Source organism: Nerophis ophidion, linkage group LG15 (genome assembly GCF_033978795.1).
Source record: "Nerophis ophidion isolate RoL-2023_Sa linkage group LG15, RoL_Noph_v1.0, whole genome shotgun sequence".
NCBI classification, from domain to species: Eukaryota; Metazoa; Chordata; class Actinopteri; order Syngnathiformes; family Syngnathidae; genus Nerophis; species Nerophis ophidion.
The window spans coordinates 7457309-7473694 of NC_084625.1; the positions used below are offsets into that span (position 1 = coordinate 7457309).

The 16386-nt window shown below is 39.5% G+C and overlaps 1 protein-coding gene across 5 annotated transcripts in view; it reads right to left on the reverse strand.

Moving 5' to 3' along the window:
• Positions 1-16386, reverse strand: part of LOC133569182 (NACHT, LRR and PYD domains-containing protein 1b allele 1-like) — a 26037-nt gene that overhangs the window by 5511 nt on the left and 4140 nt on the right. For 2 of the 5 annotated variants that reach the window (XM_061921386.1, XM_061921385.1), the window contains exon 3: positions 10105-10178. Coding sequence is in view for 1 of the 5 variants with exons in the window: in XM_061921383.1 (XP_061777367.1) it covers positions 9677-9733 (57 nt within the window). In the remaining 4 variants the exon portion in view is untranslated. Of the gene's footprint in view, positions 1-9115; positions 9223-9676; positions 9792-10104; positions 10179-16386 lie in introns of those variants that run through there. The other 3 variants (XR_009809769.1, XM_061921383.1, XM_061921384.1) reach the window with 3 other exon arrangements.

Below are 16386 nucleotides of genomic sequence, written 5' to 3' on the forward strand. Positions count from 1 at the left end.
TAGTTGACTCATTTTCAGCGGCTAGCACAACCCCTGGAAAATGATGCAACCAGCAGACTTGAAGGATGTTCATTCAGTTTTTCATTTCGTACAAAAAAGCAGATAGACTCTCCAGAAGGACAGCGCAGCAAAGACACAACAAACTCCCTTCTTGTCTCTCATGGACACACACACATTATTTATTTATTTTTTAGTTTTTTATTTTATTTTATTTTTTTTAAATTGATCTCAACTCTGTACACTGCTGCTGGAATTTTAATTTTCCTGAAGGAACTCTCCTGAAGGAATCAATGAAGTACTATCTATCTATCTATCTGTTGTCAGTGACGTGTGGTCAGATTTACAAATATACAGTATGCTCTCTGTGCAGATTATTTGCCATTTGATTGGCAGCGATTTACGGGTTATGTTTCGTTTCTGCATTCTTTACACATACAAACTGTTGCCCACAAAATGTGCATTTCATTAAAAACAACACACATATAATGTTCCATCCATCCATCATCTTCCGCTTATCCGAGGTCGGGTCGCGGGGGCAACAGCCTAAGCAGGGAAACCCAGACTTCCCTCTCCCCAGCCACTTCGTCTAGCTCTTCCCGGGGGATCCCGAGGCGTTCCCAGGCCAGCCGGGAGACATAGTCTTCCCAACGTGTCCTGGGTCTTCCCCGTGGCCTCCTACCAGCTGGACGTGCCCTAAACACCTCCCTAGGGAGGCGTTCGGGTGGCATCCTGACCAGATGCCCGAACCACCTCATCTGGCTCCTCTCCATGTGGAGGAGCAGCGGCTTTACTTTGAGTTCCTCACGGATGGCAGAGCTTCTCACCCTATCTCTAAGGGAGAGAAGGAAACTCATTTGGGCCGCTTGTACCCGTGATCTTATCCTTTCGGTCATGACCCAAAGCTCATGACCATAGGTGAGGATGGGAACGTAGATCGACCGGTAAATTGAGAGCTTTGCCTTCCGGCTCAGCTCCTTCTTCACCACAACGGATCGGTACAACGTCCGCATTACTGAAGACGCCGCACCGATCCGCCTGTCGATCTCACGATCCACTCTTCCCCCACTCGTGAACAAGACTCCTAGGTACTTGAACTCCTCCACCTGGGGCATATAATGTTATCGTCGTCTTTGTCAAAGTTTGTTGTTGACAAACCCCAAGATGCAGAGATGGAGGCAGGCATTGGATAGGAAAACATGATTTAATATAAAATACTAGAACAAAACCAAACTAACAGTACAAACAAAAAGCGTGCACGTGGGCGGATAACAAACTAGGCTAAGAACAAACAAAACTGGAAGCAGGGAACACAAGCCAGTAAGCTACAAATAGCTCACGAAATATAGCTTACCGCTAGCGCTGCAAAGATACGACAAGAGCGACAAGAAGTGACATCGCCAATCCACGACACGACAGGTAGCAACGACACAAGAGCGACAATAATCCAGCACTGACTGGAGGAACAAAGCAGGTAAAATAGGAGCGGGCTGATTGACCACAGGTGTGGCCAGGTGCCAATCAGCCGCAGCTGAGGGAAAACAGCAAACAGGAAGCTGAACCAAAATAAGAGTGCTGACAGGAATTAAGGTCAGGAAATACTAAACACACACAGAGGAATAACTAAAACACAAACAAACTGCCAGTGGCAAGCCTGACAGATTTACTTTTACTTATAAACAGAGGTGGGTAGAGTAGCCAGATATTGTACTCAAGTAAGAGTACTGTTACTTTAGAGATGTATTACTCAAGTAAAAGTAAGGAGTAGTCACCCAAATATTTACTTGAATAAAAGTAAAAAGTATGTTGTGAAAAAACTACTCAAGTACTGAGTAACTGATGAGTAACCTGTTTGTTTAACGATGACGGCAACAAATAATGCACAAAAACATAAAAATAGCAATGAACAAATTCAGAGCCAGGAATATCTCTTAAGCAACCAAAACAATAATATATATTACATAATATATATTTGGTTTTACACTGTATTGAAAAAAAATTTGACAAGGAATTTTACCTTTGCAACCTCATTATACTATTGGCTAAGTTTTATATTCATAAATGTAAGTTTCTCAATATCCGACCTGTTTTTGGTGCCTTTAAAAAAGATTTAGAACTCTACATTAAAACACTCTACTTTTAACAACCAAAAAGCTGTGAAAACGATGATGCTGTGTTCCAAATTGAAGTTATTTACTGAGATTGAGTGAGCCTATGGCTTTGCACTTTGTTTATTTTACATATATATACATATATATATATATATATATATATATATATATATATATATATATATATATATATATATTTATTTTTTTGCATTCTATTTTACTTACTTTGAATTAACAACCCCCTGGCGCTATTTTTTACGTTTTTTTTATACTGTTTTAGTACTTACTTTGATTATTATTTTCAACTGTTTGTAAATGTCGACATTTATAAATAAACCTTTACAAAAAAGACAATAAAAATGTGCAGTTATTCATTTGACCCCCTGACTCTGTTTGATCGGTGAAACGGAGTCAAACGTCACCAGTGACTGCATTTGATTGGTGAAACGGAGTCAAACGTCACCAGTGACTGCATTTGATCGGTGAAACGGAGTCAAACGTCACCAATGACTGCATTTGATTGGTGAAACGGAGTCAAAAGTCACCCGTGACTGTATTTGATTGGTGAAACGGAGTCAAACGTCACCAGTGACTGCATTTGATCGGTGAAACGGAGTCAAACGTCACCAGTGACTGCATTTGATCGGTGAAACGGAGTCAAACGTCACCAGTGACTGCATTTGATCGGTGAAACGGAGTCAAACGTCACCAGTGACTGCATTTGATCGGTGAAACGGAGTCAAACGTCACCAGTGACTGCATTTGATTGGTGAAACGCAGGCATGTGATAGATCCTACTTTGAAGGTCTGTCTGACTAAACAAAACAAACAAAGCGTGCATTAACAGATCGATAAAAATCAGTAGTGAGTAGCGAGCTGAATGCAGATAAATGGAGCGGAGTAAAAGTAGCGTTTCTTCTCTATAAATATACTCAAGTAAAAGTAAAAGTATGTTGCATTAAAACTACTCTTAGAAGTACAATTTATCCCAAAAGTTACTCAAGTAACTTATAATTGAAGTCCATGTGCCGGTCCTTCTGGATAAAAATATCCGTCACTTTCTGGTGAAAGCCCTCCTTGCTATCCTTCAGTTTTAAAAGTCTTATGAGAGTTGAACATAGTTGCCGCGATTAGCAGAGCTCCTACTCTCATTATTTCCACAAAATGCGAGCTGATCTTTGGCCAGCGAGCAGGTCGCATTGATCAAATCAATCAATGTTTACTTATTAGCCCTAAATCACTAGTGTCTCAAAGGGCTGCACAAACCACTACGACATCCTCGGTAGGCCCACATAAGGGCAAGGAAAACTCACACCCAGTGGGACGTCGGTGACAATGATGACTATGAGAACCTTGGAGAGGAGGACAGCAATGGATGTCGAGCGGGTCTAACATGATACTGTGAAAGTTCAATCCATAATGGATCCAACACAGCCGCGAGAGTCCAGTCCAAAGCGGATCCAACACAGCAGCGAGAGTCCCGTTCACAGCGGAGCCATTGATGACATCTTTTAAAATCTCTCGGTTCTCTTTTACCTTGGCATTGTGGACACTGATGTCGAGTCGCCGCTGTTCATCCAAAGCCAAGTCTATCCTCGTCATCCCAAACATTTTTAGCGCAATCTAGCTTTGAATATGAACGGCCGACCGCTCGTGTTTGGTGAGGCTTCTTTGCAAATTCTTTAGGTCACAAAATCCTATTTGAGTCCACACAGTTCCACGGGTTGAAAAAAAAAGGCCCATCCCCCATCCAACGCCCTTGACGCAAATCCCTTAGGAGTGATGGACGGATGGGCAGTGCCTGCAGAGCTGCAGCCTGCCACCGTGACCCCCACTCCCTCCCCTCTCTTGCTAGATATCTCGAGATGTATGTTTTTTCCCCACTCCAAACTGGACCCCCTTAAGAACCCAGTTTGGATTGTATTTTGTTACTCATCCTTCCCCAGCGTTTACCTTTTGCTCATCTTTTAAGGGGCGCCTCGTGGCGAGCATTCAGCGTTCCTGTTCTGTTACCCTGTATACCAGGGGTCACCAACCTTTTTGAAAGCAAGAGGTACTTCTTGGGTACTGATTAATGCGAAGGGCTACCAGTTTGATACACAAATATATTGCCAGAAATTGCCAATTTGCTCAATTTACCTTTAATAAATAAATCTATATATATATATAAAATGGGTATTTCTGTCTGTCATTCCGTCGTACATTTTTTTTCCTTGTTTGTAGAGAATAAATGGTGAAAAAAATGAAAATTACATTTTGAAACATAGTTTATCTTCAATTTCGACTCTTTAAAATTCAAAATTCAACCGAAAACAGGAAGAGAAAAACTAGCTAATTCGAATTTTTTAAAAAAATAAAAAAAATAATTCATGGATCATCATTAGTAATTTTTCCTGATTAAGATTAATTTTAGAAATTTTGACGACATGTTTTAAATATGCACTTTGTTAGAATATATAACAAATTGGACCAAGTTATATTTCTAACAAAGACAAATAATTATTTCTTCTAGATTTTCCAGAACAATAATTTTAAAAGAAATTCAAAAGACTTTGAAATAAGATTTAAATTTGATTCTACAGATTTTCTATATTTGCCAGAATAATTTATTTTAATTTTAATCATAACAAGTTTGAAGAAATATTTCACGAATATTCTTTGTCGAAAAAACAGAAGCTAAAATGAAGAATTAAATTAAAATGTATTTATCATTCTTTACAATAAAAAAAATTAATTTACTTGAACATTGATTTAAATTGTCAGGAAAGAAGAGGAAGGAATTTAAAATTAAAAAGGTATATGTGTTTAAAAATCCTAAAATAATTTTTAAGGTTGTATTCTCTAAAATTATCTTTCTGAAAGTTATAAGAAGCAAAGTAAAAAAATAAATGAATTTATTTAAACAAGTGAAGACCAAGTCTTTAAAATATTTTCTTGTATTTACATATTCTATTTAATTTTTGTCTCTCTTAGAATTAAAAATGTCGAGCAAAGTGAGACCAGCTTGCTAGTAAATAAATACAATTTTAAAAAATAGAGGCAGTTCACTGGTAAGTGCTGCTATTTGAGCTATTTTTAGAACAGGCCAGCGGGCGACTCATCTGGTCCTTACGGGCGACCTGGTGCCCGCGGGCACCGTGTTGGTGACCCCTGCTGTACACTGTTTGTCTAATCTTGAATGAGTTTGGGCTGAAAAGAAAGATTCGTTGTACTTGTGCAATGACAATAAGGACTTACCTACCTAACTACCTACCAACTATTGTCATTTCAAACGGCAACTTTTTGGCTTTAGGGATCAGAAACAAATCAATCAATCAATCAATGTTTACTTACATAGCCCTAAATCAATAGTGTCTCAAAGGGCTGCACAAACCACAACACAAACCACTACGACATCCTCGGTAGGCCCACATAAGGGCAAGGAAAACTCACACCCAGTGGGACGTCGGTGACAATGATGACTATGAGAACCTTGGAGAGGAGGAAAGCAATGGATGTCGAGCGGGTCTAACATGATACTGTGAAAGTTCAATCCACAATGGATCCAACACAGTCGCGAGAGTCCAGTCCAAAGCGGATCCAACACAGCAGCGAGAGTCCCGTTCACAGCGGAGCCAGCAGGAAACCATCCCAAGCGGAGGCGGATCAGCAGCGCAGAAATGTCCCCAGCCGATACACAGGCAAGCAGTACATGGCCACCGGATCGGACCGGACCCCCTCCACAAGGGACAAAGGAGAAAAAGAAAAGAAACGGCAGATCAACTGGTCTAAAAAGGGAGTCTATTTAAAGGCTAGAGTATACAAATGAGTTTTAAGGTGAGACTTAAATGCTTCTACTGAGGTAGCATCTCGAACTGTTACCGGGAGGGCATTCCAGAGTACTGGAGCCCGAACAGAAAACGCTCTATAGTCCGCAGACTTTTTTTGGGCTTTGGGAATCACTAATAAGCCGGAGTCTTTTGAACGCAGATTTCTTGCCGGGACATATGGTACAATACAATCGGCAAGATAGGCTGGAGCTAGACCGTGTAGTATTTTACACGTAAGTAGTAAAACCTTAAAGTCACATCTTAAGTGCACAGGAAGCCAGTGCAGGTGAGCCAGTACAGGCGTAATGTGATCAAACTTTCTTGTTCTTGTCAAAAGTCTAGCAGCCGCATTTTGTACCAACTCTAATCTTTTAATGCTAGACACGGGGAGACCCGAAAATAATATGTTACAGTAGTCGAGGCGAGACGTAACAAACGCATGGATAATGATCTCAGCGTCTTTAGTGGACAAAATGGAGCTAATTTTAGCGATATTACGGAGATGAAAGAAGGCCGTTTTAGTAACGCTTTTAATGTGTGACTCAAAGGAGAGAGTTGGGTCAAAGATAACACCCAGATTCTTTACCGAGTCACCTTGTTTAATTGTTTGGTTGTCAAATGTTAGAGTTGTATTATTAAATAGAGGTCGGTGTCAAGCAGGACCGATAATCAGCATTTCCGTTTTTTTGGCGTTGAGTTGCAGAAAGTTGGCGGACATCCATTGTTTAATTTTATTAAGACACGCCTCCAGCTGACTACAGTCCGGCGTGTTGGTCATTCAGTTTAATCAAAAAATTAAACTGTGGTAGTCAGCAACAGTTTCATTTTTCATTGGGGTGACAATTATGGAATCACTATTCTGAGGAAAAAATATAAAATCACCCTGCACATTTTCATTCCCAAAGTTAAATGGTAAATGGGTTATACTCGTATAGGTACTCAAAGCGCTTTGACACTACGTCCACATTTACCCATCCACACACACATTCACACACTGATGGCCATGCAAGGCCCTAACCAGGACCCATCAGGAGCAAGGGTGAAGTGTCTTGCTCAAGGACACAACGGACGTGACGAGGTTGGTAGAAGGTCGGGATCGAACCAGGAACCTCTCTCCCAACCGCGCCAAATGAAATGAATCCCACTTTTGAATCGTGATGAATCCTAATACATGACTTTAATGCCGTTGAATTGTCAGAATGGAACCCTCAAAGTTTGTGTGCTTTATTTGCTGAAAAGCTGCTGACAAGTTGTGTCTAAAGTCCACCTGGGAGTATTTTCACGTAAAATGTGCATCTTTGCAACGACGTAGGCATGATCCACCACTGAGCCGATCACAACCCACGCTTCAAGTCAAGTAGCGTCAAAATAAATTGCCTCCCTACTTGGTGAATGTGTGATGACATGCATCCCTTCATCTGCATGTCATGTACACACATTTTCCTTCTGCTCATCAGGAAAAAAAAACTTAGGAAGATTTTGAATTGTGTTAGTAGTTGTAGTAGAATGCAAGTTTGTGCCGCTATGCTTTTATTTTGAAGCCTACTTTGCACTGAACAGGAATTCACTGTGTGCACATTTTAATGCCGCCTTAATGGTTAGGCAAACCTCCTCCAACCTCCGAGGACAAAGCTCGGAACTTTCTGCTTCGCCGCTCCCAGTCTGTGGAACTCTCCCCCTGACCACCTGAGGGCACCACAGACTGTGGATGCTTTAACACCTGCATTTGATTAAACCTGTTCATTAGTCTGCAGTTGGGCTTCACGGTGGAAGAGGGGTTAGTGCGTCTGCCTCACAATACGAAGGTCCTGCAGTCCTGGGTTCAAATCCAGGCTCGGGATCTTTCTGTGTGGAGTTTGCATGTTCTCCCCATGAATGCGTGGGTTCCCTCCGGGTACTCCGGCTTCCTCCCACTTCCAAAGACATGCACCTGGGGATAGGTTGATTGGCAACACTAAATTGGCCCTAGTGTGTGAATGTTGTCTGTCTATCTGTGTTGGCCCTGCGATGAGGTGGCGACTTGTCCAGGGTGTACCCTGCCTTCCGCCCGATTGTAGCTGAGATAGGCGCCAGTGCCCCCCGCGACCCCGAAAGGGAATAAGCGGTAGAAAATGGATGGATAGTCTGCAGTTTAAAAGGGAGTGTTCACGTCTTGGAGAGCTGTTGCACCAAGTGGATTGACATGAATCATAGTTTCGACACGAGAGATGTCATTCGCATCAAAGGAGAGAATGATCAAACTTCTCCAAAAAGGTAAATCATCACACAATATTGCCAGAGATGTTGATGGTTCACAGTCTAAAATGTGGACCAAGTACAAACAACAGGGGAAGGTTGTAAAAGACAAGCGTACTGGTAGACCAAGGACAACATCAAAGAGTCAAGGCAGATAACTAGAAAACAGAAAACGAAGGACAAATGGGAGGAAACTGTAGTCACCGTCTGGGATTTAAATATAGACAGTAGGAGCAAGCTTGATGAAAAGTACTGTTTGTCACTCGTTGAGTCCGTGCCTCAGACTGCAAGCTGTTATAAAAGCCAGAGGTGGTGCAAAAAAGTACTAGTGTAGTGTTGTACTGTTATTTTTTTTTATTCCATATATTTTCCCTCAGATTTAGTGATTCCATATTTCTGTTACGGACTACCACAATTCATTTTCTAGATGTCTTTTCGTGATTCGTAAAGCCAAGAAGTTGCTATTTGAAACGATTATAGTTTTGATGTGATGTCTGCTATTTTTCTAAAAATGTGAACTGAATCAACATCTTCCAAATCTGCTGATTCCATCATTTTCCAGGTGTTGCATTTCAATACAATGTATACATCCAGTCAGCGATTTTCTACCGCTTGTCCCATCTGGGGTCGTCTCAGCTGCATTCGGACGGAAGGCGGGGTTCACCCTGGACAAGTCGCCATCTCATCACAGGGCCAACACAGCTATACAAGAACTTTAAATTATTTTTATTTCTAAACTATCATCAACAGGATGGCTTGTACTTTACCACATTTAAAAAAAACAACAATCTCGTATTTCTGGTATTGTTTTCAGTTATTTCATTATTATCATTTCATAAAAAATGAACAATAACGAAGACGTCAAAGACCACCATCCCCGCTGATGGAAGGAACGTTCAAGCGCATGTTACCACTTAAGTTAAAACGTTTTGATATGAGCCTGTGTTGTTGATATGAACTCACCTGTGGAGTCGTCGGGCTTTGTGTTGCCGAGCTGCGAAACTTGAGAATGTGAGGTGTGAACGTTGAGTCAGATTATTTATCTCTTCCTGCTCCACCTCAAAGTTGTGTGTGTTCTTCAAGGCCAATGGTATGTGTTGATAGTATGTTTTCTTTTGAAAACTGGTATCTACAGATCCAACCATTTGATACGTCAAAGAAAAATGTGTAATATGTTGCATCAATGAAAAGATTCTGTACTTCAAGTCCGACTACTGGGATTTGCCGTGTGTACTTTGTTGAATAGTGGCTCTTAACTGCATCAGTTATTTTCTATAGCTTTAGGCCTCACCTGTCTGTTCTTCTCAGGGTTATTTGGTGTTGAACCCCATGATGCAGAGAAGGAGGGAGGCATGTTGCAGGAAAACATAGTTTAATTTAAAAAACTACAACTAGAACAAACAAAGGGTACAAACAAAAAGCACGCACGTGGGCGGATATAACAAACTAAGGGCTATGAACAAACAAAACGGAAGCAGGGAACAAAAAACAGTAAGCTATAAACATTTACCAAATATAGCTTACCTCTGCAATCACAGGACCAGTAGGAATGACAAGTAGAAAATGACATTGACGCGACATGTGGCAACGACAATGATCCAGCACTGCCTGGAAGACAAAGTGGGTACAAATAGGAGCGGGCTGATTGACTACAGGTGTGGCCAGATGCCAATCAGCCGCAGATGAGGTGACAACAGCACACAGGGAGACAAACAGGAAGCTGAACCAAAATAAGAGCACTTGACAGGAACTAAAGACAGGAGATACTAAACACAGAGGAAACAAAGACAAATGCAGAGGAAAAAACTAAAACAGACAAACTGTCAGGGGAAAGCCTGACAGTTCTATGTCAGCCAATCAGCTCCTTACCTTACGTTGTGTCTCACCAACTCAAACAAGCAGGTTTGTTCTGAATTTTAGTTGTTTTTTTAAAGACACAAAGAAAAATATACCTTTTCACTCTGCCAACTTTCTCCTGGGTATTCCGCTCATGTCTTGGAAGACGGGCATCTGGCACCCTGGTAGCCTGGTGACCAAGAAGAACACACAACACACCATGTGCATTGTGTTGTTACTAGGGGTGTAACAGTACGTGTATTTGTATTGAACCGTTTCGGTTCGGTTCGGAGGTGTAACGGACGAGTTTCCATACGGAGATATTAAGTAACGTACCACACGGCATGCTAGCAGCGATCAAGCTACTACGATAGACTGACTATACCTCATCTTTTCACCGGACATGTCCTCTTCTGCGGGGTTGTCCGGGTGGAGTTTCTCAAATGCCTCAAATGTCCGGCATTGTAAGTTAGGGTTGCGTGTATTTTCAATGTACGTTCAGGGTTAAGAAGGGGTTGAAAACAAAACAAATTGTGCACGCAACAGCATTCGTGAGGGAGGAGCAGTACCAGGTAGCCCGTAAGGACCAGATGAGTCGCCCGCTGGCCTGTTCTAAAAATAGCTCAAATAGCAGCACTTACCAGTGAGCTGCCTCTATTTTTTAAATTGTATTTATTTACTAGCAAGCTGGTCTCGCTTTGTTCGACATTTTTAATTCTAAGAGAGACAAAACTCAAATAGAAAATATTTTAAAGACTTGGTCTTCACTTGTTTAAATAAATTCATTTATTATTTTTACTTTGCTTCTTAAAACTTTCAGAAAGACAATTTTAGAGAAAAAAGACAACCTTAAAAATGATTTTAGGATTTTTAAACACATATACCTTTTTACTTTTTAAACTCCTTCCTCTTCTTTCCTGACAATTTAAATCAATGTTCAAGTAATTTTTTTATTGTAAATAATGATAAGTACATTTTAATTTAATTATTCATTTTAGCTTCTGTTTTTTTTGACGAAGAATATTTTTGAAATATTTCTTTAAACTTATTATGATTAAAATTCTAAAAAATTATTCTGGCAAATGTAGAAAATCTTTAGAATCAAATTTAAATCTTATTTCAAAGTCTTTTGAATTTCTTTTAAAATTTTTGTTCTGGAAAATCTAGAAGAAATAATGATTTGTCTTTGTTAGAAATATAGCTTGGTCCAATTTGTTATATATTCTAACAAAGTGCAGATTTGATTTTAACCTATTTAAAACATGTCATCAAAATTATAAAATTAATCTTAATCAGGAAAAATTACTAATGATGTTCCATAAATTATTTTTTTAATTTTTTCAAAAAGATTCCAATTAGTTAGTTTTTCTCTTCTTTTTTTTTGGTTGAATTTTGAGTTCTAAAGAGTCAAAATTGAAGATGAACTATGTTTCAAAATTTTACGTTCATTATTTTCCTGTTTTCTCCTCTTTTAAACCGTTCAATTAAGTGTTTTTTCATCATTTATTCTGTACAAAAAACCTTCCGTAAAAGGAAAACAAATGTACAATGGAATGACAGACAAAAATACCCTTTTTTAAATATATATATATATATATATATATATATATATATATATATATATAGATTTATTTATTACAGGTAAATTGAGCAAATTGACTATTTCTGGCAATTTATTTAAGTGTGTATCAAACTGGTAGCCCTTCGCATTAATCAGTACCCAAGAAGTAGCTCTTGCTTTCAAAAAGGTTGGTGACCCTTGGTCTAGTGTAGTGGTTCTCAAATGGGGGTACGGGTACCCCTGGGGGTACTTGAAGGTATGCCAAGGGATACGTGATATTTTAAAAACATATTCTGAAAATAGCAACAATTCAAAAATCTTTTATAAATATATTTATTGAATAATACTTCAACAAAATATGAATGTATGTTCATAAACTGTAAAAAAAAACAAAAAAAAAACACAATAATGCAATATTCAATGTTGACAGCGAGATTTTTTTGTGGACATGTTCCATAAATATTGATGTTAAAGATTTATTTTTTTATGAAGAAATGTTTGGAATTAAGTTCAGAAATCCAGATGGATCTCTATTACAATCCCCAAAGAGGGCACTTTAAGTTGATGATTACTTCTATGTGTAGAAATCTTTATCTATAATTGAATCACTTGTTTATTTTTCAACAATTTTTAGTTATTTTTATTTCTTTTTTTCCAAATAGTTCAAGAAAGACCACTACAAATGAGCAATATTTTGCACTGTTATACAATTTAATAAATCAGAAACTGATGACATAGTGCTGTATTTTACTTCTTTATCTCTTTTTTTCAACCAAAAATGCTTTGCTCTGATTAGGGGGTAATTAAATTTTTAAAAAAAATCACGGGGGGTACATCACTGAAAAAAGGTTGAGAACCACTGGTCTAGTGTTTAGTGTTAAATATTTAGTGTTTAGTGTTGAACGCAGCATAAGCGGTGGGAAATGGATGGATGGATGAACTGAACTGAACTAAACTTAACTGTTACTTTCCTTTGCAGTTGAACGCAGCATTAAGTGTCCAGTGTTAATTGCCTAGTGCAGGGGTCGGGAACCTTTTTGGCTGAGAGCGCCATGAAGGCCAAATATTTTAAAAACGTATTTCTGTGAGAGCCATATTATATTTTGGTAATACTTTGATATGAGGAACATATTCACCATTAATTAGTTGCTTATTAACATGCAAATTCGTAACATATTGGCTCTTAATTAGTCATTTTTAAGTACTTATTAATGCCTTTTTCTGCATGGCCTTATTTTACAAGCAGTAAGCCATTAACTAAGAGTCTTCCCTCAATTACCTCAGAATTATTGCTTATTAGTAACCTTAACCCTTATATGGTCCCCTAGTGTCCAAATAACTCTTAATTAAGTATTTCTTACTTAGAATATGTTCCCCACACTAAAGTGTTACCAATATTTTTTAACACTGAATACAACTAAATGTGCGCATTTTTAAGTTAGACTAACATTTTTAGAGTATAATAAGTCCCTTATTCTTTTTAATAACATTGTTATTCTGAAGCTAACAAATAATAAATTAAATACTTCTTACCATTAATGCGACTTCTTGGATTGATGGAATAAAATGCATGAGAATGTTTTTAATTTTGAACGTTATTTTTAACCCTGTGATTACCAGCGGAATCATTCATTACTTATCGTGTTAAGCAATGTCAGCTAAGATTTATCTGAGAGCCAGATGCAGTCATCAAAAGAGCCACATCTGGCTCTAGAGCCGCAGGTTCCCTACCCCTGGCTTAGTGTCTAGTGTTAAGTGTCTAGTGTTTAGTGTTGAACGCAGCATAAGCAGTAGAAATGGATGGATGGATGGATGAACTGAACTTAACTGTTACTTTCCTTTGCAGTTAAATGCAGCATTAAGTGTCTAGTGTTAATTGCCTAGTGTCTAGTGTTGAGTGTCTAGTGTTTAGTGTTGAACGCAGCATAAGCGGTGGGAAAATGGATGGATGGATGAACTGAACTGAACTGTTACTTTCCTTTGCAGTTGAACGCAGCATTAAGTGTCTAGTGTTAGTTGCCTAGTGTCTAGTTTAGTGTTGAACGCAGCATAAGCGGTGGAAAAATGGATGGATGGATGGATGGATGGATGGATGGATGGATGGATGGATGGATGGATGAACTGAACTGAACTGTTACTTTCCTTTGCAGTTGAACGCAGCATTAAGTGTCTAGTGTTAGTTGCCTAGTGTCTAGTGTTTAGTGTTGAACGCAGCATAAGTGGTGGAAAAATGGATGGATGGATGGATGGGTGGATGGATGGATGGATGGATGGATGAACTGAACTGTTACTTTCCTTTGCAGTTGAACGCAGCATTAAGTGTCTAGTGTTAGTTGCCTAGTGTCTAGTGTTAAGTGTCTAGTGTTTAGTGTTGAACGCAGCATAAGCAGTGGAAAAAAGGATGGATGGATGAAAGGAAGGATGAACAGAACTGAACTGTTACTTTCCTTTGCAGTTGAACGCAGCATTAAGTGTCTAGTGTTAGTTGCCTAGTGTCTAGTGTTTAGTGTTGAACGCAGCATAAGCGGTGGAAAAATGGATGGATGGATGGATGGATGAACTGAACTGAACTGTTACTTTCCTTTGCAGTTGAACGCAGCATTAAGTGTCTAGTGTTAGTTGCCTAGTGTCTAGTGTTTAGTGTTGAACGCAGCATAAGTGGTGGAAAAATGGATGGATGGATGGATGGGTGGATGGATGGATGGATGATGGATGGATGAACTGAACTGTTACTTTCCTTTGCAGTTGAACGCAGCATTAAGTGTCTAGTGTTAGTTGCCTAGTGTCTAGTGTTTAGTGTTGAACGCAGCATAAGTGGTGGAAAAATGGATGGATGGATGGATGGGTGGATGGATGGATGGATGGATGGATGAACTGAACTGTTACTTTCCTTTGCAGTTGAACGCAGCATTAAGTGTCTAGTGTTAGTTGCCTAGTGTCTAGTGTTAAGTGTCTAGTGTTTAGTGTTGAACGCAGCATAAGCAGTGGAAAAAAGGATGGATGGATGAAAGGAAGGATGAACAGAACTGAACTGTTACTTTCCTTTGCAGTTGAACGCAGCATTAAGTGTCTAGTGTTAGTTGCCTAGTGTCTAGTGTTTAGTGTTGAACGCAGCATAAGCGGTGGAAAAATGGATGGATGGATGGATGGATGGATGAACTGAACTGAACTGTTACTTTCCTTTGCAGTTGAACGCAGCATTAAGTGTCTAGTGTTAGTTGCCTAGTGTCTAGTGTTAAGTGTCTAGTGTTTAGTGTTGAACGCAGCATAAGCAGTGGAAATGGATGGATGGATGAAAGGAAGGATGAACAGAACTGAACTGTTACTTTCCTTTGCAGTTGAACGCAACATTAAGTGTCTAGTGTTAATTGCCTAGTGCATGGGTGTCAAACTCTGGCCCGCGGGCCAAATCTGGCCCGCCGTGTAATTTAATTTGGCCCTTGAGGCAATATCAATTTAGCATTAGAGCTGGCCCGCCGGTGTTATACAGCCGCTGTAACACCGCATTCACCGCTAAAACTCATACTTGCCAACCCTCCTAATTTTCCCGGTAGACTCCCGAAGTTCAGTGCCCCTCCCGAAAATCTCCCGGGGCAACCATTCTCCCGAATTTCCACCCATTTCCACCTGGACAACTATATTGGGGGCGTGCATTTAAGGCACTGCCTTTAGCGTTCTCTACAACCTGTCGTCACGTCCGCTTTTCCTCCATACTAACAGCGTGTTACATAATATTTGTGGCTTTTACACACACACACACACACACACACACACACACACACACACACACACACAAGTGAATGCAAGCATACTTGGTCAACAGCCATACAGGTCCCACTGAGGGTGGCCGTACAAACAACTTTAGCACTGTTACAAATATGCGCCACACTGTGAACCCACACCAAACAAGAATGACAAACACATTTCGGGTGAACATCCGCACCGTAACACAACAGAACAAATATCCAGAACCCCTCGCAGCACTAACTCTTCCGGGAAACTTCCAGCAAACTGACCAATAATTAACGTTTTATTCATGCATTTTCTCTTGCTACTTCAAGGCTTGAATGTTTGGGTCATTCATTGTTATTTTATTTTCAAATTTATTATTAGCCTGTGGAAAAAAATTAATATTTACCTCAGAATATTGCAAATACAAAAAAAGGCATTACATTTTTATTTAAATTTCACTTGATATGCCATTGATATTTTTTTAATTATTATTATTATTATTTGAAACTGGATTTTTCATGACACTAAAGTTATATAAGCCTTGCCTGTTCAATATTTAATGCAAAACTTATTTGGGTCCCTATTAAAAGGTTCATTTGTTCAGCTTGGCCCGCAGCTTTGTTACGTTTAAAATTTTGGCCCACTCTGTATTTGAGTTTGATACCCCTGACCTAGTGTCTAATGTTAAGTGTCTTGTGTTTCGTGTTGAATGCAGCATAAGCGGTAGGAAACGGATGGATGGATGAACTGAACTGAACTGTACTTTCCTTTGCAGTTGAACGCAGCATTCGCGGCTCACTGCGGGGGCGTGGCTAGATAAACTTAGTGACCTCCTTTAATTCGATTTCTTTCACTTGGGTGCACCAAAACACGCCTTTACGCCGACAGCTTAACTGAACAATGAATAAAGACATACGACTCCGAATTTAAACGATGAATATCATTTTAACATGTTGTGAGCTGCTGTCACCGCGTTCAGGCCTGGTGTTTCTTTTCTCTTTTTTTTTTAACCAACGTGATCTTTCATTGGCTTACTGCTTGATAAGCGCGGCCTATCACGTCACTTGGCACTCAGTTGGCCCAATGTCAAGGCCAGTGATTGGTC